We start from the raw sequence: 27865 nt of genomic DNA on the forward strand, positions 1-27865 counted from the left end.
TGTCTTAGAACATCCAGTCCTTGGTCTGATCCAAGATACAGTTCACCAAACTAACAATATTGGTAAACAATCAATCCATTGTATTAAATCAAAATCTGCCTCCCAGGTTTTATAGGAGGTATCAGATGCGTACAGTTTCTAAGTGAATTTTATTAAGACTATGTGTTTTTAAGTATAGGCCTGAATATTGTCATTCGCACGATGGCCGTTATATCAACCTTGGGGGCTAACACAGGTTAGAAATAACTCTATGATGAATCAGCGTTGTATGAATCCAATATAAGATGAATCTCTCATAGAGTAGCTTTAAAGTTAACGATAAGTTGATGGTGTCTCAGTTGGTCTCCATAGGTATAATGTATGACAATGATTGGCGTGACAATGTATGAATCCACTCCTGTACTGTATCAGCTCACTACTGTACTGTATCAGCCACCACTGGTGACCCTTTTAGACAGGCAAATGCAAGAAAAAAGGCCGCCAACATCTTTTCAAACAATCAGTACTTACACGTTTATTTCTTTACTGGGTTTGTACTTGAGGACTCGCAGCATGGTCAGCAAACGGACAACGGTTTGTTCAGGTTCCTCTGCACGAACATCAACCTTGTTGCTTGGCTCAACCTCCGCCAAAACATCCGTTAGTACCTGGTACGGAAAGGTTATACAAGTGTTGTTTATATTTATTTATTAATTTACTTAACACTGACTAACTCATATACAATCTTTTTAGCACTTACTTAGTACACTGATATTTGTCTACATGCAACATGTTTGTTTATGAAAATAGGTGCTTACATAGTCAAATGGTTTAAAGACGTCATTATAATATTACAAAATGTGATTGACCTTTTTGCCTAACAGTTTTGCTTGGCGTGATCATTTTCCAACCTGATATAGGGTTCTAGTGTTACTGTTTACCTCATGATACTAGAAATTAAATCAGTAGTGATTTATAGTAGCTGCCTTTTATATCGCTTGACTATGTAGGCTACCAGTACCTATCACAGTTGATGTTTGCTTTTGTTGTAACAGGAAATGTGCCTACGTACCTATTTTATTTTTGAGGGAACATGCATTTTAGAAATACCGGTACCTATGTTATTTTAAAATGCACCTTAAAATAATGGTAGTCAAATTATTTAGACTGTACAGACCAAAAAATATTTATTTTCCAGTTTTAAAAATTCAAATGAGACGAACCCATCTATCCATAATAATTTAAGGTACCATTATACACATAACTCTGTTTGATTATAATTTTAAATTATCTAAAAATAAAAGTTCAAACACACTATTGATTTTACAAAGAGCAGTTTATGAACTGCTTCCTTTGTATTGTAATGCTCAAAACATACACTGATGTAATTTTATTTACCTGCAGAAGATCTTCTGGGCTCAAAGAATCAAATGATATCAAATTATACTTCTTATTAAAAGGTTGTTCATTGAGCTTACTAACAATGTATTTTAATATTTCACTCATTTTCGCCTAAACGTAGACACAAATGTAAAAATCACTACTTTTTCTAACTTCCCTTTCAACTTCAACCATAACATAACCTGTCTGCGTCTGCATTGTATCCTCCTTGGTCTCCATGGCAACAGCGTCAGCTGATCTAAAGTTCCGAGTTTGACCGCTAGAGCGCTCTCACAAGCACCGCAACACTGCCCCTTCCACGGCGAAATAATCTACCAAACTCGCTCAACAGTCAACATTTCATTCCACGCCGGTAAAGGGATTGTTGTGCCGGCCCGCGCGTTCAACTTTCATAGAGATCGCGATAAGTTTCATGAAAATGCTAGCTTACTCGTCGATTCATTGAAACTTTTAGAGTGAATTTAATATAATAGTCACTTGTTTCAGTTTGTGTTTTAATTATTATTTTATTTTCGAGGAAACATAATGGCATCGTCAAAAGTTGCGAGGTGCGGGCGTCAAGAGAGCCTTCCTAAGGAACCTCCGTCTTCCGTAGATTCTTCCAATACTTCGGATTCTTCTGATGGTGAAAAGGATTTGGGACTGGAGGACTTCGATTTCATAAAAACTATAGGTAAGTACTTTTACACAGTTAGACACTATATTACTATATTTTCTAGAATTTCTAGAAAATACTTTTGATCTCGATCATGTCCATCTTACTCCCGAGTATCTTTTGCTTCTTGTATGGATTCCAACTAACTAAAGGATTTTATAGTGATTGAATGGTTCAATTTGTCTAACTGGTATGAAGTACATTGTTGCTAAGGCCATGCACAACAAGGGTGACGTCACAGAGGGTGAGCTCACAATGGAAGGGTCTAAGAGGGGAACTTATTCTTCCTGCTCTGCATCATTCAGACTTTGGGTTGTGGTAAAATGCACCTCACCTGCGTGGAATAGTATTAGGTAAAATATAGAGAGGTGTGTAAAAAGTGGTGTAGTTGGTTGCTGGTCAGTAATGCCTTTGCACCTGCTTGTTCCTGTAAGAAAATGATAGCCAGCCAGCAGTTTTATTACAAACCAGTTCATTACAACCAGCAGTTATATTTGTTATTTTACGACATCGTATTCTATTGAATACCGGTACGTGATTTTGCACTTCTCCCTGCCGCAGTATGCGTATTAATTATGTATATGCACAGAAGAAAGAGAAGACTTGATGTATACAGTACTCATTTTTTTGCTGAACGAACGAACAGCGAAGCTCTTATACTCATGTTTTACTTTATTCTTACTATACTTCAACACTTCTAACTTTTGAAAGGACATGAATACTTTTTAAAATTGTATTTTAAATGTCCATTTTTACGCTTACCGTTTAGTCCAGGAGCTGAGGGGGGTTGAGCATGCATGAAAGTAGTACGCAATGTTATTGATGATTATTGTAATATGGACTGTGGTGATCAAAATTACGTATGTCGCCTATTTCAAAAGTGGTCGATAAGGTGGGGGGGAGGGGGCAAACATGGCGGTTTGCGCTATGCGTTAAAACGCTGATAGTTCGAAAACGGTAAAAGATAGAACATCGGTTAAAACGTCGTTGTAATCCTAAAAATGTGGACAATAATAATGGTCATTGGGTCCGAGGTCGTATCTCTATAAATAAACAAGTTATTGTATAAAATATGTAAAAATGGACTTTTCGTGTAGATTTTTTACCGAAAGTAGAATTAATTTGTGAGTGTCGCAAAGAAGTAATATCAAATATCTTTGCTGATAGTTGTAATATGGACTGTGGTGATACAAAATACGCATGTCGCCTACTTTTCAGGTGGTCGAGAACTTGGGGGGAGGGGGGCAAAGATGGCGGAACGCGCTATACATCGAAATGACTGTAGCTCGAGAACGGTACGAGATAGGACATCGGTTAAAACGAAGTTTTAATCCAAAAAATATTACCAATAGAAAAGGTCATTGGGTAAAAAGTCGTATCTTAACTAATAAAAAAGTTATAACAATAATAAGTTTAACAAAATCTACATCGTACAGCTATTTTTTTCGAAAATCGTATGGATTGTTGATAAATAATAGTGTAATTACTTTATTACTCGGCTACATATTAACTAGATGCATTTTCTTATAAGAAAAAAATATATTATTACGAATACATATGGTTTAAAATGTAAAACATGGCCTCCAAACTACATATAATACTTGGGGTTTCGCAAATCTCTTCATTCTATCCATAACAATTACACTGGTTGTTCATATTATTTGTTGAATTTAAATAGGTACCTTTTTAATTTCTCTTAGCACCTGTAATACAAATAAAAAATTGTAAATATTTTCTTTGATACAAATGTATATACATCTATATATAATTAATGCATGAGAGCGGTCAAGAAATTTAAAGTTTATGGTGTTTATATTTACAATGGAATTAAACTACTATATATTATATTTCATATTTGATTATTATCTTATTTGTTTGATTATTTATTTATCATTATTTCATTTATATACTCAGTGTATAATGAAATACAAAATACAAGCAATCATTATTTTAAAAACAGCAGCAATTATAACGCAACCTAACGGACGAACCCCAAGGCGTTTGGAGGCCATGTTTTACATTTTAAACCATATGTATTCGTAATAATATATTTTTTTCTTATAAGAAAATGCATCTAGTTAATATGTAGCCGAGTAATAAAGTAATTACACTATTATTTATCAACAATCCATACGATTTTCGAAAAAAATAGCTGTACGATGTAGATTTTGTTAAACTTATTATTGTTATAACTTTTTTATTAGTTAAGATACGACTTTTTACCCAATGACCTTTTCTATTGGTAATATTTTTTGGATTAAAACTTCGTTTTAACCGATGTCCTATCTCGTACCGTTCTCGAGCTACAGTCATTTCGATGTATAGCGCGTTCCGCCATCTTTGCCCCCCTCCCCCCAAGTTCTCGACCACCTGAAAAGTAGGCGACATGCGTATTTTGTATCACCACAGTCCATATTACAACTATCAGCAAAGATATTTGATATTACTTCTTTGCGACACTCACAAATTAATTCTACTTTCGGTAAAAAATCTACACGAAAAGTCCATTTTTACATATTTTATACAATAACTTGTTTATTTATAGAGATACGACCTCGGACCCAATGACCATTATTATTGTCCACATTTTTAGGATTACAACGACGTTTTAACCGATGTTCTATCTTTTACCGTTTTCGAACTATCAGCGTTTTAACGCATAGCGCAAACCGCCATGTTTGCCCCCTCCCCCCCACCTTATCGACCACTTTTGAAATAGGCGACATACGTAATTTTGATCACCACAGTCCATATTACAATAATCAGCAATAACATTGCGTACTACTTTCATGCATGCTCAACCCCCCTCAGCTCCTGGACTAGTTAGTGTTTTACTCACACTAACTTTTCCTAAAGCGTATGAAATGTCCATTAAAAATAGTTCATCGCAATCATACACGTTAAAAACAGCATTGTATACTGTTTGAAATAAAATATAAGTTGCACGTAGGCCTACCTACTGTACTTATCTGGAGTGGTTAACTGTTACCTAAATCACAATAAAAAAAAAATACTCGTGGGGAATTAAAAAAAATCCTACTCACCAACATTTGTTTGATTCTTTATTGATTTTTTTCCTGGATATAAGTATAGGCCTAATAAAAGTGCTTGGTGTCATCTGTCATTTCGTTCATAATCAGAATGATAAAACAAGGCGATACGGTTACGACTGCTAGATACGATTTCTTATTACGATCTGCGTCGTTTTTATGAGCAATAAAACCATCAAACCCATTATTTAGAGATTATTTGAAATTGCAATGATATTGTTCTCAAAGTACTATAACAACGTACTTCGTTCAATACTATTGTCAACTGTATACAACCTATAATTTCAATTGATAACGCGTTATAACTTGTTTGATAATCCTATACTCAAACGAGCTATGTCTGTTTGTATGTATGTATGTCTGTCTGTCTGTCTGTAAGTAATATATATATATCTCAAAATCCAGCGGAAGGGTTTTGTCTAATTTTTTTAAATTTTATGTATAGCCCTAAGCGTCATTGGTCATGCCACTAACTCAGGAAAATTCTTATTTCGCTACACAACTTATTTGAAAATTTAATATTTAACATTGGCCTTATGGGTTGCCAAGTAAAAATTTTGTTTGGACAAAATAACAAGGAAAAAGTAAACAAATGACTTGTAACATGTGTTTATCCACAGTATACTAGCAAATTAAAAATACAGTACAAAGGGGAAAAACATAAGTTGTAACTGTTAAGCAAAGATTACACTGAAGATTACTCAATGAACATATGGGGATTTTATGGCGTCTAACCTGCCACCAAACTTGTAAAGATGTATATAAATATTATTTTTATTTTTGACTCAGTCCATCCAGCAAGAGCTGGTCAACGACGTCGGGGGAGTAAGTAAGTAAGTAAGTAGTCAATAATTACACTCAGCTATATATTGTCAACGACTGTCCCTTGCGAGCTTTACCAGGCAAATTGGCTCGTCTTAACATAGCTGAACGCTTACCTACACCTCAGATAAGGTTGAGAATCTGTTTTTTGCGAACTTTAAAAACATAAAATTACAATAAATATGCCTACTTTTCCAATAGAATTTTAACTTTTGCAAACGTATGAGTGTAACATTTTAACAGAAAATTGTTCGAAAATATTAAAGAATTTAAAAGTTGTACAGTCTCGACGAAAGAGGCGATCGATGTTTTACAGTTTATCTCACTCGGCCGGTGATGATTTATTGACTTTCTAAAAATAGAGCTCTTGATTAAATCTCAACTCTTAAACTAGACGTCCCGTTCTAAATATGGAGATTAATATTCTGCGAGTACAACAATTGACTACATATCTACAATACGCTTATCGTATTCAGGGTGTATGTAGTCAAATAGTACAACTTACCAATTTATCTGATATCTTAGTACATTTTTAAGTTCATGACGTTGACGTATGTGAACCCCAAAAGAGGAAAATTGAACTTTGGTCGTAGTTCATTCAACTAATTCGTTTTGAGAAAAATCCGGCTGCACCCAACATAACTTATATGGATTGGACTCTACTTCTGTATCTAAAGCCAATGCTAACAACTAATGATTTTCATACCTTTTTTATTGCCTGTTGCCTTTTATTACCTATTGTTTAAAAGTAAAATGAGTTTGGTTTCATTTTCGATAAACTTTAAATTAATATTAAAAAGTGTGAAGCTGATCGAGGCTAGGTCAACCGAACCTAGAATGCGTTCATAAAATAATGGTGGGGTGAAATTAAACTACACAAATGTTGGGAAACATTTTTAAACTACTGTACTTACACGATTACTTTTCAACCGTTGCCACAAATTTTTGTTTTACATGGGTATAAATTTGACGGTAAATCGTTGCACAACATTTATAACGGAGAATGCATATGATTATATTTTCTCAAACGAACCGAATTTATAGTTTTTTCTCAGGGTTACAACTGATTTCACGATACTGGCATAGATAAAAGGTGTATAGTGTCTACTTCTTTTGATCTATGATACTGGTGCCACAATGGTTATAGTGACTAAGGTGGTACTAAAATCATGAGATAAATGAGTTGACTTGAATACTCCTGTAATCCATGCAAAAATGTTTGACAGTGATAATAGAATGAAATGTTTTATTTTGTTATAACAGGTTTACAGCTCCATAACCCCCCCCCCCCCCCGCATTAACGCAGATAAACGTATGCAATACACAATGCCACTGCTGGATAAAACATCTATAATTGGTTAGTATTTATTTATTTAGGGAATTTGACAAACATAAAACTCAATTAGATTGTTTTAAAAAGCTTATTTCAAATTACGACCAAATCAATTAACTCAGTAGATTCCTGAGTTACTTTTGTAGAAGGAAAGGTAAGCTGAGCGTGCAGATATCTTTGGCTCCACTGATACGCTGATAACAGCAACAATAGCCAGCCAATGACATTCAAGGTCACGTGGTGATAACACGTCTAGGTCGGCACAGCAATTTGTGAACAAAGCGCTTTGGCAAATTGTAGCTTTGATACACTGTGGTCTATATTGTTTCACGTCAGAAATTACCTTGTACTAAATATATTGTTAATGTACTTGAACTATACCCCTAATTGGTTGCCTCTGAAAATATGCCCAGGGGACAGAATTATCATCAAGTAAGAATAATACCCTAGATTTGTGTTATATCTGCATTTTTAACAGCATTGGGTTTACTTTAATAGAAATCACGTACAGTAGCTGTAGATGGATTGGTGATTGGTGATTGGTACCTACTGGAGACCCAAACTGTTTACTTTTAGGACTGAATAGCTGTTACCTTTTTTTGTTCAAGAGTCGAGCTTTGTTGAGTGAGCAAATAACTGAATGAGCTACGGTACTGTCAAAGTCATGTTTCTTTAGTTTTCTATAGTAGCCTATAACAGTTTATAATATGACGTAAAAGATGCCACAGTTCACAATAATTTTATCTTTCACTCTTTTATTTGATTGATATTTTTGTCTCAGTTAAAAAATTTAAGTTTTCAACAGCAATCGGCAATTGAAAGCAGCACACAATAGGAGTCTAAGTTAAGAGTTAATTTTTTTTTACTGGCTGCGTTCTATCATTGACTATACACTATTGTAGAGGTTTATAGTCAGTGGTTCTATCTTTCGAAAGAACCCCTATTGAACTATTTACAAATGAAAATGACTAGAAAGTATTAAAGAAGAATGCACGATTAGAAAGTCTAGAATTGATACATTAGTTTGATTAGAAGTTTTGTAGTATTTGATAAGCACTAAGTTATTTCATGCGAAAATATCTGTGTCAGTATGGATTAGATTACATTCATTGTATTTGATCAGTAGGCCAGACATCAGTTCCAAACAGACATTATTTTTGAACAAATAACCCACCTTTGCACCTAGTAATTTGTACAAAAAAATGCTCTCAAATAGGTTTTTTTTTACAAATATACAACAACATTTTTAGCCTACAGTTCGAGAAATAGTTTAAACCATACGCAGAATAATTTTACGTGAATTCAATGATAAAACTGAGGCCTTTGTTTCTCAAGTGCTGGGAAAAGCCCCATAAATCTTGGTTTCGGACGAAATTCTGACGTTTCGCAAGAGTCCTCCAGTCGTCGTCAGGCCCTATCTCCTCGCTCCGTGGACAATCGATTGTGGCGAAAGTATTTCCGCACTTCTCGTGTAGCCGTGGCATAACTGTGACAATTCTCCATCGAGCCTTGAAACGGTACTTGCTGAATCTGATCAATATTGGAAAATATGACTGGATAAAACAATTGGGTGTAAAAATAAACAAAAACAAACAAATAATGAAATAGTTTGGGATACGCGTTATATTTTAATGCTTACTTACTAGCTTCTCCAGCTACCATTGGGGTACCATACAGATTGGGGTTTATTGCATCGCCCCCTAGCGTGTCAATTTCAGTCATTTCAGTTGACAGTCAATACTTTACACTAAACATATTACAAATATTACGAATTAATGTTGAAAATAAACTAAGACTTGATATAAATCCCCGCCGCAGCAGACCTGCAGTCCAAGCGAATTTCCATTTTGAGAGGTTGGATTTTTACTCAAATATTCCCTAAAAAGTTTTCAGATTTATTTTCTATTTAAATAATGTGAGTTTTAATGGGGTTTGAAAAATAAATAATTCAGTAGCCTATATTAGCATTATTATCGGTATACGATTAATGATTTGGAAGAAAATTCGTAAAACGTTAATTTAAAAATTCCTTTGTGTTTCTTTTGGAGAATAAGCAAATTGTTGTAGTTTGCTTGTTTATGTTTATATTTTTTTTATCAAACTTGGCATATTTATTTAGGCTATTTAATTCTACGCTACTAACACTTCAACAAAAATAATATTTATTAGGTTAACTGTAGCAGCAACCCTACCAAATACTCATTAAACCTAACGTAAATTAAATAAAAAATTAATTTGATATTTTAAAGGAATTATTTAAGTAGAAACCCAGCCAGGTAAATGGAAATTCGCCTAGTCTGCAGGTTTTCCGCGGCGGGGTTATTTATTTGGGCAAATCTATTAGCAAATCAAATCGTGTAGAATGGGCCTTAGTGAGGTGGAGTGTGGAGTGTGGTACACGTTTGGTCGGGTGGGTTGTTGGGGTTGAGGCCTATGTAACGTCGGTTAGGTTATGTTAACCTGTATTTGCGTCGAACAGCTATGGGTCTTGTTGAAGAGTTTCAAAATAGTGCTCTGGGAAAGTAGGTCGTCGTTTTACCCTGAGAGATCCAGGACAGTCTTCAGCTATGTCTTGGCTGAATCATCGCCCACCTTCCTTATCTCTGTGTCTCTGTTTGGCCTGTTTCCTTTCTCTCTGGCCTACGCACGCCTTCATCTCAGGCAGGTTACAAACCCGAGATTCCTCAGAGATGTGAGCAAGAAATGGGTTCTTTTACGTTGTAGGTTATATACATCGATGATTTAACGTACACCGCCAGCATTTAAAAGCTCAATATTAGCAAAAGAACGTGTCATGCATATTTTCCAATCATTTCATGTAGGATACTTACCCCGGTACAGTTCTTTTCACCTAGAGATTTCTGGACAGTGCGTTTCCGGGAGCCAGTCAAGACGCACTTCCAAATAAGCAAGTCAAAATTAACTTTATGATTGCTAATGGAATTAGAAAGAAAGTTCTGTGCGTTTGATAAACCGGAGGTATTTTCTCCAAATTTATTCAACCAATATAAAAGATGAACATTATCACTTTGGGATGTATCCGATTTGAAATTTCAACCAAGATAAACATATACGTAGTTTACCATCAGCAATAATCCTGGTACTCTGAGGATTTTGTTGTGTAAACCACCTGTAGAGTCCGGGCGACATAATTACGGAACTAGAAAATTAAAAACAACTGATCTCTTGGGTTAGAAATTTAACAGTGTTGGTTCTCGTCATGGAAGTCTGATACTTCGAGATTGTTTCTAAATTATCTTTCAATTATACTTGTAATATTGTCATCGTTCAAAACTGCATACTTTTTTAGACGTCGAAACTACTTTAAGGATGCATCCGTGGAATCACGCATGAAGTTATGACAACTCCATGTTTCTTACTCTGTGGCTTGCAACCGAGAACAAAGAGAAGTACGCGAGGCGACCAGGTAACTAGGTGTGAGGACGACGACCTCAACTGCCTCAGCTCATGGCGTCAGCAGCGGTCAGCAGCGGCTAGTCACTAGTCAGCGATACGAACTGGAAAACGTGTTTAATTTTAGAAAGGCAGGGGTGCCCACAAGGGGGGGGCCGTGACGCAGACTGCGTCATTGAAATTCCTGGGGGGGGCTCAAAAAATTCAAATGGGGGGGGGCTAAAGTTAATTGCAACAGTGTTCAACGTGACGACAATCCAAAATTCATTACGAAATCGCCAGATAGAAAGTGGATAAGACAATAGTTATATTATTGAATTAAATTAGTTAAAATAGGATTTTAGGATGGTTTAGGATTCGTGTAGAAAGTTATTATTTAAGATTAGCAAGACGTGAGATCTTAAGAGAGGGAGCGCACGGGATGGCTCAACTGCTGTGATAGATAAAAGATAACGCGTGGTACAGACAGCTACACAGCAGAATGCTTTGTTGACATAAAGCTCGTTAAAATGCAATCAAGTAGCAAGTACCATAGGCTACAATACTTTACACTATTGTGTATACTCGATTACCTGAGTTAATAGGGAGAGGGGGGGGGGATGAAAATACGGTTAATCCAATATAGTATAAAAACAGATGACAAACTCATTAAAACGCTGTAAACAGCCATTAAGTCACGATTTACATTTTTATAAACGAAATTCAATATTGCACAATCACTATTATTGTAAATTTCAAATAATTTATCTTGATTCAGTTGTACAAACGGCTACGTTTAAAATTGTAGCTAACTCAAACTCAACTAATCACTAGCCAAACATTACATTGCTATAAATAACGTAAATATTAAAGGAACCTTTAGTTAGAAAGTGTTATAAGGTACTGCTCATGATAGACAGATAGGCTACCGATAGGTGCTGTATCACAGCATAGGAATTGATAGATAAGTAATAAAAAAGTGTAAAATTATATTTAGAGATAATTAAAACACTCTTAAAATACCCCCGCCGCAGCAAACCTGCAGACTAAGCGAATTTCCATTAGCCTGATTGGATTTACCCTAAAATGTCTCCTTAAAAATATCACATTTATCCCTATTTAAATAGAATCAGTTTAAAACATACTTAGGTTTGCTGCAACAGGGAGGGTAAAAGTGTTTTTTATGTAAATTGTTAATTGTTAGTAAGAAATAAAAACATGTTCCAAATTTGGGCAAAATATGTTAATAAACAAGCAAACTACAACAGTTTACTTATTCTCCATAAGAATAACATGGGAATTTTAAATTTGCAATTTTTTGGAATTTTCTCCGTAACCATTAGGCGCATTATAACGCTTCAATATACTAAATTATTTGTTTTTTTAAGCTCTACAAAATAGTTTAGAAAGAAATTGCAAAATTTGATGTTTTTTGGGTCAAAAATGGGAAAAACCCATTTTTACCCCATAAAACCCCCCATAAACCCCCGTTCCCATGGTCCGATCATGCTGGTTCGCGAACTCGTTCGAATAAACGTAGGTTTACACGTTTGTACCAAATTTAATCAAAATCGGATCATTTTTGCTCGAGTTATCGCGCTAACGGACACATATATATATAAATATATATATATATATATATATATATATATATATATATATATATATGAATTTGAACGGATGGTGTTTTTGGCCTCTAGGGACCTCAAAACGAAAAAAAAAATCGGTCCCGGGTCCAGGTCTTACCATGAGTACTACGGTAATAGCTTATTCCCTATATGGGAAATTCGCTAAAAGAATGTAACGAGAACAATCTTCTTATTCTCTTTCTTTGTTCTTCTGTTCATTAATAGGTTTCTCTTCAATTCATACACAAATTCAACAAGTCGCCATATTTAGGCCTACTCATTGGCCAATCACAGCCTTACTAAAGTTACCATGGTTATCACTCAATCACAGTGTACTAAGCATTATATCGTCATCATTCCCCAGCTGTTGTATCTGACTAAAATCTGTTGTAACATAGCGCACAGCAGACAGAAGTGTATAACGGAGCAGACGATTGTTGGCGCAAGCGTTGTTTCCATTTCATTTTCATCAAAGGAGCTGTGATGTTTCTAAAGGGAGGGAGAGGGGATCGTTATTTCGAGAAAGACGCTGACAATTCGTTATGGATAATCTGCCAATACAAAATTCCTTAAATTGAGGTGACTTATAAAACTCTAATTTTATTTATATAGAAAGATAAGTTTTCCAGTCCTGTACAACACTGATTCACGGTCTTTTCCCTGTAATCAAAATTCAAGTACAACTTGATACACACAGAATCTCCGGTTCCCGACCTGGATGATGGCTAGTTATTTAATGTAATTTACAGTTACATATTAGTACTCGTTATAAATCAAACCCGTTATATAAGCCAAAGCCACACGGATATTAATCTCACTTGGTTTTGGATTTGCTTACAAACGTGATCGGAAATGGTTAGGGCCTACACAGTATTCTTAAAGAACATTTATGTAAACATATCAGTGACAGCTAGGAAAAGGAATCTTTATCAAAACAGCTGTTCGTAATTTCATATATGACGTGTTCTCTTAACAGATTATTAGAATTTCATAAATTAATGACGTATGTAGTAAACATGGAGAAAATAAACTAGAAAAATCACACAAAATTGTATTTTTGATCGTCCGTTATTTTATTTCCAAAATAGTGAGGCCATATTTTAATGGCTATAAGGACTCTCTCGCCAATCCTGTGGATACAATTAAACCATTAGAATCATAATCGGTACTCTAGTTTTCTTTAGAGTAGGCATTGAGTAGGCTATATAAAATGCCTTCTGGGCCGTCACAGACGGACATAAATGGAGATAAGACATGTTTCAACTTCTTCAATGTATAAAACATAAATAACCCAAAATATGTATAATTCTGAGCAATGTACAGAAAAAACTATAACTTTATTGATATAGATTAACTGGGTTTGAATTTTAAATATCTAAAAAAAATTATAAAACTTCTTTTATAGTTTTACAAATAGTGCTGGGCGGGGGAATAATGTTTCTCATTTGTTGTGTACATCATTTATGGGGGGGCTGTTGCTCAATTGGGGGGGGGGGGTGCGTCATGAGTCTAGGGGGGGATGGGCACCCCTGAGAAAGGGTCAGATCAGAAAAGAGTGTATTAATGCTTTGACAATGAATTGGACTCGACATTCCATTTTCATTTAATTGGCGTTTGACCCTATATTAAAAAACTGTAACTTATCTTTAAAAAAATATATGACACCATTCTATGCTTTTAGCTGTTGAATAAAGATTGCATTGTATTGTTCCATGTTAGGGAAGATTTGAGATGACAATTTACTTGAACTTGGTAGTGTGTCCTTCTGTCAATTACTGATTTCCGTCACATCAGTTCTTTCACCAAGCCGAACGAACAGAAATAACAATTTATGCATTTAGAACTAATGAAGGAAAATAGAATGTAGACAGGGGACATTATTGGGTGGGTATGCGTGTACCTGTGAAATAAGATACACAGTAAAGTAGTTCTAGCCAGCTGATTGTTTTCCCCAGTGTAAAAAGTAAACAAACTTTCCAGCAACGTGGAGAGCCAATCAAAACATTGCGCATTCACTGCATCGCACTTTTGACGTCAGAAAACACGTGTGCCTCGTTCTTGCATGTTTGGTTATGGTACACTTTGAGGTTATGTTGGATTTAGAGCAAAACACGAATTTTTATAGAGTACTTTTGTATTTTTGGCGTTCGTGTAGTTTTAGGTATCAAATCAAATCAAATCGTTTACAGTATCGTCAGTAGAGCACGACCAAAAAAAGTTCCCGGATGTTAATTGTCAGTACCCTCTGTAAATGTTTATTCTAAAAAACACTATAGGCCTATACTTAGCTGACCCATATATAGTATATACTTATATATACTATATACTTAGTATATCTCATTAGCCTACTTTATAAATTAAACCAGACTATTTTTCTTAAAGAGCAACAATTTAGTCAACATTAAAACTTGTACAATATAAGTAAGACACAGGTGTAATAGGTTAGGCTTGGGCTTCGTCGACTGTACCCTCTAGTTGTGATGGAACTTAATACAAATGGTTTCCACCGATGTAAACTATTACCACCTCTTTCTGATTTCATCACTGGACAACGAGACTTTTTTACTCTAGTGTGTGATTCTTACTGTATCATATTATCATCGTGTACACAACAATTATAAATAATCAATGTGTCGTAGTCATCAGTAATATCGATAGCCACAAAACATCTCTTACAACGTGATAAATTATTATTGATTATAAGCTCCTATCTAGTTGGTGGTACATATTTCATTGCTACAAAGGTTAGAACATCTTCAAAAATAAATATCTTTAAAAAAGGTTTTTTTAGCGAATTTCCCATATAGGGAATAAGCTATTACCGTAGTACTCATGGTAAGACCTGGACCCGAGACCGATTTAATTTTTCATTTTGAGGTCCCTAGAGGCCAAAAACACCATCCGTTCAAATTCATATATATATATATTTATATATATATTTATATATATGTGTGTCCGTTAGCGCGATAACTCGAGCAAAAATGATCCGATTTTGATGAAATTTGGTACAAACGTGTAAACCTACGTTTATTCGAACGAGTTCGCGATCCAGCATAATCGGACCATGGGAACGGGGGTTTATGGGGGGTTTTATGGGGTAAAAATGGGGTTTTCCCATTTTTGAACCTAAAAACAAAAAATTTGGCGATTTCTTTCTAAACCATTTTGTAGAGCTTAAAAAAAGAAATAATTTAGTATATTGAAGCGCTGTTGTATGCCTAACGGTCACGGAGAAAATTCAAAAATAGTGTAATTAAAAATTCCCATGTTATTCTTATGGAGAAAATGAAAATTGTTGTAGTTTACTTGTTTATGGGTATATATTGATAAAATTTGGCAAATTTATTTATTTCATCCTATACTATTGACGTATGGTCAAAAAACACTTTTTACCTTCCCCGTAGCAGCAAACCTAAGCACTCGTTAAATCTAATGTTATTTAAATAGGGAATAATATGTCTTATTTATGGAAATATTTTAGTAAAAATGTAATCAGACGAGTTGAAATTCGCTTAGTCTGCAGGTTTGCTGCGGCGGGGGTATTTTATTTGTATTGACTCTATTGAAAACAAAACTACTTTCTAAAATAAACTGCGTCGGAAATACTTCAGAACAACTGCGATATTAGGACTTTTTATGGTAAATATTTGTTATGAATTTGTTATCGATATTTGCCCTTGAAAGGCAAGTTAACTACGTAACAATTAATTGAAACGCTTTTGCTGTTATCAATAATGAAGAACTTGTTCATTATCCATCAAAGATAAAATTACAAATTTTGTTTATTAAAACTGAAAGTGAATTTTAATGGAAATCTGTCATTAAAAGCATTGTTTTTTCAGTTCACTGCGTATTATAATGAACTTTCTAACAGGGGCACCACTTCAAAAAAACTGTCCACACAAATGAAGGTGATCATATGATGTAAATTAGGGGGGTTTGTTCGATTGTGACATTTATGACCCTAGATTGTTTACCCATTTTACCTTTTTAAAACCAGGATAAATACTGTTTATTTATGTTAAAATGACACAAAAACACGTCGACTATTGGGAAAAAATATAATGTTAAATTTCCACGGTTTTAAGTGAATATAGTCTACTAGAGGTGTATACGAGATTAATGGTTATTTTCAGACACAAATTTTAAACTTTGAAATTAATATGGCATAAACGCGATAATGTTGCTCTGGTGTTCTTGGCTAAAGAACATTTTTTTAAATAGCTTCTAAATTAAGATTTTTCAACTTTTGAGTAAGGAAGTGCAACAGCTATGGTACTAATACTTTATAATTATGCTGTATTCATAACAGTTACCGTTATTATAATGGGATTACATTAATTCTATGTTATGTAATTAACTAATGTTTTACACTGTAGTGGATACAACAATTGATTATGGTAAACGGTCCTTGACAACATTGGAACTAGATTAATCACTATTTAACTGGCACAAGCTACTACAACTTCAAACTCACTTTGTAGTCCCATCTTTGAAAAGAGTATTTTGGTTTATGGACTTTTTGTACGCTCCGATGCTCTTTAAAATTTCTAGAGATGACACATTGATCCAGCCGTATTGTCGTAATCGAAGTACTGTACTTGTTCGACCCTACGAGACCCGGATTAGTGCAGAACAAATTGTCTCAACTAACTACCACCAAATGAGGTGAGGTTAGGTTCTGTTAGGTCGGTTGGGTTCAACCTAAACTGACCAAATTACCGAGTTGTCCGGCGTTGGGTCAGAGAGTTTGTTGCGGTTGCGGATCCTCGCAACGGTCGTGAGACTGTCACAGATGATGTTGTCAGTGACCGGGGTCGCCCACGTCAAGGTCGCTGGTCGGGCGAGGCCTTGTGACTCCTCTGTACATCCCACCATGGTCTACCCGCGGACCTGACCATCGGACAGTAGGTCTGGAGAGAGTAGTGGTTCTATTCCGGGTGTATGACAGCACAGGGTATACTCCATGAAAGTTTTTAACTTAGGTATTTCTCTAAGTAAAGTCCTAGCTAGGGTTGTCGGCTTAAAAAAGACTTGTTTGTAATTAGATTAATTGAAACGGCAACTTGCACGTTAACGTAAAACAATCTGAATACAAGTAAAGTATGATGCATCCACCATACAATACCTTGTGGATATTGGGTCTATTTATTTGGAGCATGGGACGTGTCATAAAGGTCCAAGTCTCACAAATAATCACCGATTGAATCAGGTTTTGATTTAGTGGTATGATGATTCCATGACGCTGTGCACAGTCCGTCTATCTAGAAATCTGTGAAACGAGAGATCACTCAAGCTAGAAGAACTTGCTCTGTAGTGGAGAACTATCGCTATAATATTACGAAACGAATATTTTGGGAGCCAACGCCAGCTGGTATTGATAACCTTGGTGACCACCAGCTGCTCAATCTGTTACTTTTTCTCAGTTAGAAAGTAAAAGTAACCGTACCACATTCAGTTCCTTCGATAGCTCAGTTGGTAGAGCGGTGGACTGTAGAGGTATATTCAACATAGACATCCATAGGTCGCTGGTTCAAATCCGGCTCGAAGGAGAAACTTTTTTCCATTTCAAATTTGTTGTTAGTAGTTTATCTTCGAAGAGTTTTAAAATGAGTTTATTTATATATTTTTTTTAAACCAGTAAAACGCAGCGACTATGTACAGCACGATTGAAAAACATATTTTAGTGAAAGACTGTTGTGCGAATTACTACTTTAAAATAGACAGCTCGACAGTTATTTGCTATTAATTCATCATAGATTTTAACATGGTACAACTTTGGTTTATGGCTGTATTTGTTAGTAAAATACAATCTCGTCAAAACGCTCGTGTTATTAATAAATCAGAATACTTGTATCTTTATTACTAAACAATTATTGTATCTTTTCGTTTTCAAACCCTTATGACATAGAGATTTTTTTCAATGGTTTTGTCTAGAAATTTATATTGAAACCGGTTCAACAAACTGAATGGTACTAAGAGCGTAGCGATATTTTCATTATATTAACAATCGTATGAATTTTAGTGTAATTCTTCAATTTAGAGAAAGTTAATTTCCTATGCAAGACCTTTCCTTTTAGAGTACAGTACAAGCAGCTTTTGTTCTTTGAATCGGGAAACTAATTATGGCATGTTTAGTAATTACATTAGAGTATCTTTTTGTTTCCAAGATCAAAGTCCGAGGGGTTTCACTAAATTAGCCGCACCCAAAGGTATTTATTTTTTGTGATGTGTTTAAGTAAATATTGAAATCAATACAACTCAGTAGTCTCAACTTAGCAAAGAGGTACAAAAATGTTTACATTGAATCAGCGTTATTCCACATGGCGCTCAACCAATTTACCAAAACAACCTTCATGTGTGTTGGGTTTTTGCTTCTGGTTCTATTTGCCCTCTGTTATCTGTTCTAGTCATCAAAGAATCTCTGTCGTCTCAAGTTCATCTGATAACAGTTCGTCATACTTGAAGCTAAATCGTCCTTTCAATTCTTTATTGACTCGTTATTTCCTGAAAAGTTTCTTAGGGAATGTTTACATTAATACTTTGTATCATGTAATTTTTTTATTTTGGAACTAAACATTATATCGTAAAATAGATAAAGTTATAGACTGGTAGAAATATTAGACATGATGTTACCCAAAATAACTTGCGGTAAACAAAAACTCCGATGAATCCATTGTTACTCCCGTCATCAATAAAGTTCCCGTGAGGAAGACCGTGTTTCTTTGTAAGGAAAAACTATTATCATCGGTTGAAAAGCCCAATTAGTTGTTAATCGAAATTATAAAAAAAAAACTGCCTAAAAATAAATCACTTTGTAAACGTGCTAATGAGCTGATTTATAACCGAAGGCATGAAAGAGTCTCAATGACAAAAATGTTTAAGAATTTTCCTCGTCCTATTTTATCATTTTTTTAAAATCATACAATATTTTATAATTTTTATCATACAAGTATCATTCTGTGTTGTAATCATTACAACCCATTATATTTGAATGCAGAGACAATAACGTAAATTAGATTTCCACTACCACCTAAAAGAAAGGCAATTTGTTAAATAAAAAATAACATACTGGTAGTAAAAATGAAACTTAAATTTGAATGTTAAGTATTTGAAATGTATACGAAACTGATAGCTAAATGAAGGCAACTTCAAATTGGTCCGAGCTAAAACCTGCTGTGTAATATCCCAGGGCTTTTCTTTCTTAAACGCCAACATTTTAACGAATTCACAAATTTCCTACTTAGGATATTCTGTGTCATGTATAACTTTAAGAATAATGCTGTCATTTTGGACAAATTACATTTAAACAGAGCAACTTTATGTCCCTACCAACTTACATATTTGGAACAACTAAAACATAATTATAACTTTAATAGAAACAATCTATACGAGACTCATTAAATGGAAACAGGTCATAGAGCGGCTTACATTTAACAGCAAGAGTTTTTGCACTCATATATACATATACAAAATAAAGACACATTGTAGACCTATTGTGACACAATCTTTTGACGTAGGTGTACAAGACTAAAGAGAAAGAAAACAAACAAGACCCACTCAACGCCGGGTGATAAAGCACCCTGACGTCGTGTGGGTCTAGGCAGCTGGGTGTGCTTTACCTTGGTCATGAGAGGTTGATTAACTAAAGGCTGTCTTAACAGTGTACCCTTGATCTGAATGTTCAAGGGGAAATCGACAGCGCATCTTTGCTGAACACCTTCCCTCTAGATGAGTATTGTTGGTCTGCGTTAGAATGTCTTCTTCTGAAGAACGATGAATAAACAAAAAATAAGGGTGTGTTTATTATGTTAGTCTTGAAATAAAACTAGCAACATTAAAAGTTAGATACTGAAGTGGACATAACGTCTATTTGGATCAGCTGTAGCAAGTTTTTCGTTCGAATCGAACGTTGTTAATTGAGCCCCTCATAGAGAGTTCTACTGTCGAAATTCTAGATATAAGATATAAAAAATGTTTTATGCTACAAGCTTTAAAAAGTTAGCATTTTTGAAAGAAATCAGTAATTGGCATTAGCATACTCAGTTGGAGGCTCAACTCGACTAGATATTTTTAAAATTAAATACCAATTCTGAAAAGGTGTTGGCTGCTTCTATCGATAGAGAAATCTTAATAGTATTATGTGCTGATGCAAATGATTAATCAGTAATGTCATAAAGGTGTTACAAATGACTAGTTCTTCAACCCGTGGTGGGTGTTTAACTGTTAACTAGTGTCTGAAGAACCACATCATTTTATCTAACGTTCTCACCTCGTTGCGAAACGCAGATATAGCAACTACTTGTATACACTCTCGTGTTAAATGTAATTACATTAATTTAACCCATCCGCTATAACACGACTGCCAGAAGCTTATAAATCATCCAAACAACTTACTCCTTGTCCGCTGGAGGGAATCGACCGACCGCGAAAACTCGTTTCGACTTATTTTTAGATTTTGGCTAAGATTATGACGATTAAATTAATCTGTATAATAAATATCGCGAACAAAGACCTTGACAAGAGCGGTAGAGCAGGTCAGTGCTGGCGAAATACGACGACAGGTGGCGAAGTAGACATAGTGCCAAGCCACAATAACGTAAAAGATTAGAGAAGAAACGATCTTGTTTGCATCCACTGTCCACAATAAGCGACCCAAGAGAGTGTAAGATGATGAACAATTTGACCATTGTGGGATTTTTATGTCAGCTTTTCTTATAACTTTTTAAGGGAACGGTCCAAACCCTGGTCGTGACTTTCGTCTTCCTTCTGATAGTATAATTGATTGATTGAGCATTGGCATTGTTTCATTCAGATTTGAAAGTGAAGCTCTACTCGTCATACTTGTCATGCCACCATTAATACTGTATCACGGAATCATAAGAAATAGAAAATAAAAATTAGGGACACCAATTTGTAAAATGCCATCGGTAAATATTTATGACATAGATTTTTGTCGAATCTTTAATTATGATGAATTTTAATCGCATGTGCAAATTTTCCACTTATTTTTACTTTTTTAATTAGTTTTAAACTTATTCGTCAATATCATAATTAAAAACAAGCTTGTAGGGTCATAAGTCCCTAAAAAGCTCAAATGTAAAACAAATAATTGTAATATTTAAACAAACTCTGAATAAAATATATTCTGTATGTCGGGATGGACATCTTTTGTGTAAAAAACTGTCTCTTTGTTTGCTTTTGTTGATGTTATTTTCAATAAATAATTTGAATCATTCCAGAGGTTTAACTGTGCTAAAGGCAGCATAAATATAATTGTTTATGAATAAATACTGGTTTACTAAGGTAGTTTTGGTCTTATTAACTAGGATAATAAAAGAGGCTTCACTGATTGGAATTAAATTGTCAAACTCATAAAAGAAATGTAAACATATTTATAACTTTAAAGTGTAGTCAGACACAGAAGCCTTTGCTGTTTTCGAGTCTAGCACAACAACATCCGCGGAAGGCCACAATGTTTTCTGTTGACCAATTCATTCTCAGTTTTATCGCCTCTGCCGCTTCTCTGTTAAGCTTGGTCTGCTTTGCTACTTAATTCTGAGAGACCCTGTGGTTTTACGATCCAGTCTTTCACAGCTGATTTATCTTTCGACCTTTATTCTCGTTGTGTCTCGTCTTGGCCTTCAATAAGTTAAACTTAATACTGTACATGCAATCACAGAATAAGAGTTAACTCTTTGATCTTTTTAATCTCAGAATTAAAGAGTTGATTTTTTCTGTGATGAAATCGAAATTAACTGTGCGTTAACCTGTTGGTCGCTTAATTTCCTATTTTTACATGTGCTAACAGTGAGTGTATTTTAATTTGCAGACTTTAAATAAATCTATAGTAGAATGTTAAAATGTATACGGATTTATTTTTTTAGCTGTACTGGGTTTAGAGGAAAAGTTTATTTTGCTAAAACAATAATATAATTGTACTTCATGTATAATTAAAAGATGTTGAAATAGTATTACAGAAGTTTTATATTAATTACACGTGTTCTTAATTATAGTTATTTACGTTGAGGGGCAATACGTTGAGGCAAAAGCTAAAAAAAAGTCCATAGCTTTTTAAATCATGTTTTTGCAAAGATACTGGAAGTAGTTAGATGCCTCCGCCTGACTAACAAAGTTTCTTCAGCCATGTCAAATTTATTAAAAGCCCGATAATGAAGGACAACTGGACCCAGTTTTGTCCCTAAGTTATTCACTTTTCTCAGGATCAAACCGGGAAACTTTTGACTATAAGAACTATAACAACCAATCAGTAACATAATACACTGCCGGTTATAACAGAAACCCTTAACAAAACAATAACGAAAACATAAATATTTTATAATCCTTGGAAGGTTGAAGATGTTTACAGCCACTGACAATTCCCAACAAAATGTCCAGGAATTGCTACTCCCTGGGAAATATTAATAGCTAAACTTCCCTCTTGACTGCGGTTTTCCTCCGTAGCTCGACCTTAGTAATCGTTCATCAGGAACGGCAAGGCCGGGACTGCCTCGTCGTTTGGCAGTGGGCCTGGTATAGTGGCTGTCTATAGTCTATAGGCGGGTAGATGTAACATGGTATAGCGGCAGTCTATAGTCTATAGGCGAGAAGAAGTAACATGGTATAGCGGCTGTCTATAGTCTACAGGCGGGTAGATGTAACATGGTATAGCGGCTGTCTATAGTCTATAGGCGGGTAGATGTAACATGGTATAGCGGCTGTCTATAGTGTATAGGCGGGTAGATGTAACATGGTATAGCGGCTGTCTATAGGCGGGTAGATGTAACATGGAATAGCGGCTGTCTATAGTCTATAGGCGGGTAGATGTAACATGGTATAGCGGCTGTCTATAGTGTATAGGCGGGTAGATGTAACATGGTATAGCGGCTGTCTATAGTCTATAGGCGGGTAGATGTAACATGGTATAGCGGCTGTCTATAGGCGGGTAGATGTAACATGGAATAGCGGCTGTCTATAGTCTATAGGCGGGTAGATGTAACATGGTATAGCGGCTGTCTATAGTGTATAGGCGGGTAGATGTAACATGGTATAGCGGCTGTCTATAGTCTACAGGCGGGTAGATGTAACATGGTATAGCGACTGTCTATAGTGTATAGGCGGGTAGATGTAACATGGTATAGCGGCTGTCTATAGTGTATAGGCGGGTAGATGTAACATGGTATAACGGCTGTCTATAGTCTATAGGCATGTAGATTTAGAGACTAACGGTTGTCTATAATTAAGCCATTCTTACCTTTTTTAAAATTTGATTTGACCTTACAGTAGGCGTTACAAATGCATGAGTTAGTTAATCCACAAGTTGAGTTACATATGTAAAGAAATTGTATATATTGCACCAACAGTGCATAATTTTAGTTTACATGTTAGCAAACTTCCGAAAACAATGCTTGCAATATGCCTTTGCCCAAAGTGCGAAGTCAACCTTTTTCTTCACTATCAAATAGACACCAAGTTACAATATGGCAATACAATTTAAAAAATAAGATACACAATTGAACTAAATTAGTAAGGTATTATACAAAACATCGATGGTTTATGGATTACAAGTTTTTGATTTGGCCGCAAATTTAATTGCAATACATAAACACAAAAGCCATTTTTGTCCAAAAGTAAAAATAAAAAAATAGTTTAAAAGTATAAATAATTGTGTAGTATGACGATAGTTATTTGTGTATGAAATATATGAAAAGTTTGTACTCGCTTACACATTATATTTTTCCTGCAAATATTATAAACCATTAAACTACTCGTTTTAGGTTAGGTTAAATCCAAGCGTTGAACGGAATGGGAAACACAGCAACAGCTGATCGTAGTCGTAGTATCGTTGCCAAAATATCTCCGAGCGTACACTGATTACTTTCAAAAGCACGCTGTTTTTTGTTTTGGCCGGAATACTGGTGTGCGGCAAAAAATAACTGTGTGTAAAAAGGGTGTGGCAAAAGTAAGTGAACACTGCAATTAGCCGCTTTCTGTACTATAATCAGTGCAAGGAAGCCCGCTTTGTCAGGTGACTGTAGGAAAAAATATAGATTATCTCACGGGCCAAGTAGGACCCACAATTATTTTCTTGGTTGAAGTCCTAACTCGTGAAGAAAAGAGCCTATTTCACTTTTTGACCATAGTGATGAAATAATATTTCTGACCATGAAGATGCGAAGTGACAGAGACATCTTCCATACAAGTATGTTGACTGACTTTGTTGACATACTACTTCTGCCTGGTAGGCCTACTTGAATTTGAATGCAATTTGCATTCGGAGGTTAGAATTTGCAACTCAATGACTCAAGGTTTAAAATATTATGCTTATAATTTAGTAGAACATGTAATACACATAAATAGCCATTTGTTTATTATAATACTTAGATACTTAAATATCTTATTCAACTAATAACTTTATACTTGTTTTATGACCCGGTCGAGAGTTAGAGCCAGCAGCAGCAGGAACATAGTGATAAGACTTGTGACATTTTTGTGCTTCTTGTTGAAATGGTGTCAAGTGCTAAGGCCATCTAGATAGGAGTGTTTGTGAATCGATGCGATTTTGTTTGGCGAAAGGCAACGCTCAAAGTGACCTATTATTTTATTAAATAGCTCCTATAAAAATCCTATGTTAAATAAAATTGTTCCAATAGGGTTTTTTGGTTTTGGTAGATCCAAATTTCAGTCTTACGTGCCAATATGGATCGATACTTTGTCTCCCTCCTTTTTATTTTCTTCTTTTGTGATGACATGAATTGCTAGAAGTTTTGGTGTAATCAATACACCTAACAAAATAGTATGCAACTAATACTACAGTAATGGTTAATTGTACACTTTTTATTGGCTTTGTGCCTTAACTACGCCGGGCTACAAAAATGTTTTACTGATTCAGTGGAAAATTCCACATAATCAAAACAACATGACAAATCGTTAGGTTTTAATGTTTAAAATATCCCACACACGCATAAGTTATCTCTTTTTCCCACGGGTATCGATTCTGAAACACGAATAGTCTTATCAAGTCGTTAGGTTACAAGTATCGGCGAAATCTTCAGCAAGATAAGACCCGGATCTAAGAAGGCAAATAAAAGATTCTGGACATTTTTATTGGTAGTGAATGCAAAGATGTATAATTAAGTATAAGTATTTTTTTCAAGAGCCCCTCTATTTCATCTCAGCATTGCATTGCATTTATAAACGATTATAAATGTATGAGATATTAATATTCAATTCCATACATAAGTTTAAAAATAAAATGTAAATTTAATCGGCAAAACATGTAATGTATTCTGAGCTTGTTATCTGTCATGACGTTAGAAAATACGGGCTTGGATGTTTAGTGACCTAATTAGGTAGTTAAGTGATGCAAGCCCGTGGTCGTAGTTGGGATAAGTGAGTGTGAGTGAGACAGAGTATGTGATGAGTGCTTGCATGAGTAAGAGAGAGAGAGCGAGAGAGAGGGTGGATATGTCAAAGGTTGAGTGAAAGTGGAGGTCAAAGTTTGTGTTCAAAATGCCGAAATGTGGAATCCAAAGTAAAATCCTAATTGTATGTGGATTTGGGGATACAAGAGAAAACATAAAATTGTAAAAAGAAACAATCTTAATATAAGATGTAAGAATAAGATGTTGGCATCTAAACCCCTCTTTCTGGTCAAATAATGACAAACGACAAATATATCATAAACTTGGCTGTTTTCTTGCATGGGACTCGTTTAACGTAATGTTATTCAAATAGATTTAATTGTACCCCTGACAAATGGAAATTAGCTTAGTCTGCAGGTTTGCTGTGGCAGGGGTATTTATCTACTGACTGAGCTAATGTATATTGATTATCTATACGAAATACAATCTCTCTAAGAATTAGGCGTAAGCCGTGGTGTTTTGGAGATGATTAATCAATATTACGGTAATACACTTTAGTTTGTACTATATTACAGCATATCAATTTCGAGTGTTATCGTAAATGCATTAGAATACCTACCCTAAATAATTACCGGAGTCCCTGAACGCTCTTTTTGGTCAATCAATGAAACCTCAAAAGGTCGCCAGGGAGTTCAGCAGCAAGCGATTTCATTGACACTTTGCGTACATTTGTGCATCTTTCGTAGCATTTCCACAAATCTACGCTTACAATAAATAACGACTCTAATGATCTAACAAAATTGTGTCAAGAAGTGCTCATTCAACCAATTAAGTTTACGAGGTAAATATTTTTTTTTACTATACAGGGTGATTGCTGAAAATTTCAGCGTGAGAAAGAGTTTAGATAAAGTCCTAAGCAAGCATGCCAGCTGTTTTATTCGAAAACTATTCAAAATTTCACAACTTTAACCATTATTATCTTTGAAACGGTTAGGTTTATGGGAAAAAACACAATAGTAAAATTGTCTTAAAATTACATTTTCTACCAGAATACATCATAAAATACAGGGTGTTTAAAAAAAAATCAAAGTTGGCGGCCATATTGGAAAAATGGCAACTAAAAAAAAATTTTCGACTTGACTACAATTTTTAAAATAAAAAATCCAAGGCACTTACCATTTAATTTTTTTGATATCTCTTATAGTTTTTGAATAAAACAGCTGGCACACTTATATCAATCACCCTGTATTTATTATACTGTTTTCGTCTTCGGGAATAAAACATACAAATCATTATATTAATTAATTGTGACAGTTTCCTACAATAATAGCACGGTCAAAGTTCGATCCGAGGATTGGGACCGATACCATGACCTATGAAGCTACGAACTTTGTGTTTCTGTTTACTCAACCTTGTCTATTTTAAAACTTTTCAAACCTATGAACTAATAAATATGATAGAATGTTTACTTCGCATGGTAAAGGAAAAAGTTAATATAGAAAGTCAGTTAATCGTTATTGCTGACATATAGATTTTGGTACAACTAATTTCTGACCCCAAAAGTAAATACATTCGAACGCCTAACATTTTTTGCAAATGACTGTGGTAAAACTCTTGTAATACTTTTGTAATGAAAACGAGATTTAGAGATTTAGAGATTCTCTACGACTGTGATTTTTTATTCAAATATTAAATATACTATTGGCTACCTATATTTAATAGAATTTGTTATTTGCTAAGAGAATTTGTTAAAACAAACATGTCACGGGGTTTCTCTGTTCCACATTGTTACAGAATATAGAGCAGGACTTCTGTGTATACTTCTTATCCTACGGACGGGAGTCAAGACAATTTACAGAACTTTTAACAGACGCTTGAAATAAATATTTACAAAATTATGTTATACTGATTTTTATAAAGTTTTATTAATGTTCTATATTTGCTTAGGCATTTTTTTAAAATTGTGTATCTAAAGTGGAGTTCATTAATTACTGTAACATGATAACTTCCAAACGTCTCAATTTTATAATCAAACAATCAGATTTACCAATATATGTTAAAGAAATGTTTTAAGTAAAATTTAACAGGTTACATGGTTCGAATTGAGCAAAACATCTCTAAAGTTTATTAGTTTCATCGGACTGTTGTATCAACAGTAAAAGTTTAACTAGGACTTAGTAAAATTTAAACAATCCACATAAGAGGACAGTTTGCAGTAATTCCAAACTTTTGGTAATCAC

General features: G+C 34.7%; 2 protein-coding genes and 1 non-coding gene across 4 annotated transcripts in view; 2 read left to right on the top strand and 1 right to left on the bottom strand.

The window, feature by feature from the left end:
- The window catches only part of LOC128999729 (intraflagellar transport protein 81 homolog), a 36862-nt gene extending 35305 nt beyond the window's left edge, over nucleotides 1-1557 (bottom strand). Inside the window, exons 1-2 of the mRNA XM_054426379.1 lie at nucleotides 1378-1557; nucleotides 511-647 (exon numbers count right to left, since the gene is read on the bottom strand). Coding sequence (XP_054282354.1) covers nucleotides 511-647; nucleotides 1378-1485 — 245 coding nt within the window. The 5' untranslated portion in view covers nucleotides 1486-1557. The remainder of the gene's footprint in view (nucleotides 1-510; nucleotides 648-1377) is intronic.
- The window catches only part of LOC128999730 (cAMP-dependent protein kinase catalytic subunit 3), a 147106-nt gene that overhangs the window by 2154 nt on the left and 117087 nt on the right, over nucleotides 1-27865 (top strand). For both annotated transcript variants that reach the window (XM_054426381.1, XM_054426380.1), the window contains exon 2: nucleotides 1898-2053. In XM_054426381.1, coding sequence (XP_054282356.1) covers nucleotides 1906-2053 — 148 coding nt within the window. In that variant the 5' untranslated portion in view covers nucleotides 1898-1905. The remainder of the gene's footprint in view (nucleotides 1-1897; nucleotides 2054-27865) is intronic.
- On the top strand, nucleotides 17722-17813 carry Trnay-gua (transfer RNA tyrosine (anticodon GUA)). The gene is given in 2 exon segments: nucleotides 17722-17758; nucleotides 17778-17813. It is a non-coding gene; the product is annotated as a tRNA-Tyr (tRNA).

This window comes from Macrosteles quadrilineatus, unplaced genomic scaffold (assembly GCF_028750875.1).
Source record: "Macrosteles quadrilineatus isolate MER2022 unplaced genomic scaffold, UCM_ALF_1.0 Scaffold_8__2_contigs__length_117827958, whole genome shotgun sequence".
NCBI lineage: Eukaryota > Metazoa > Arthropoda > Insecta > Hemiptera > Cicadellidae > Macrosteles > Macrosteles quadrilineatus.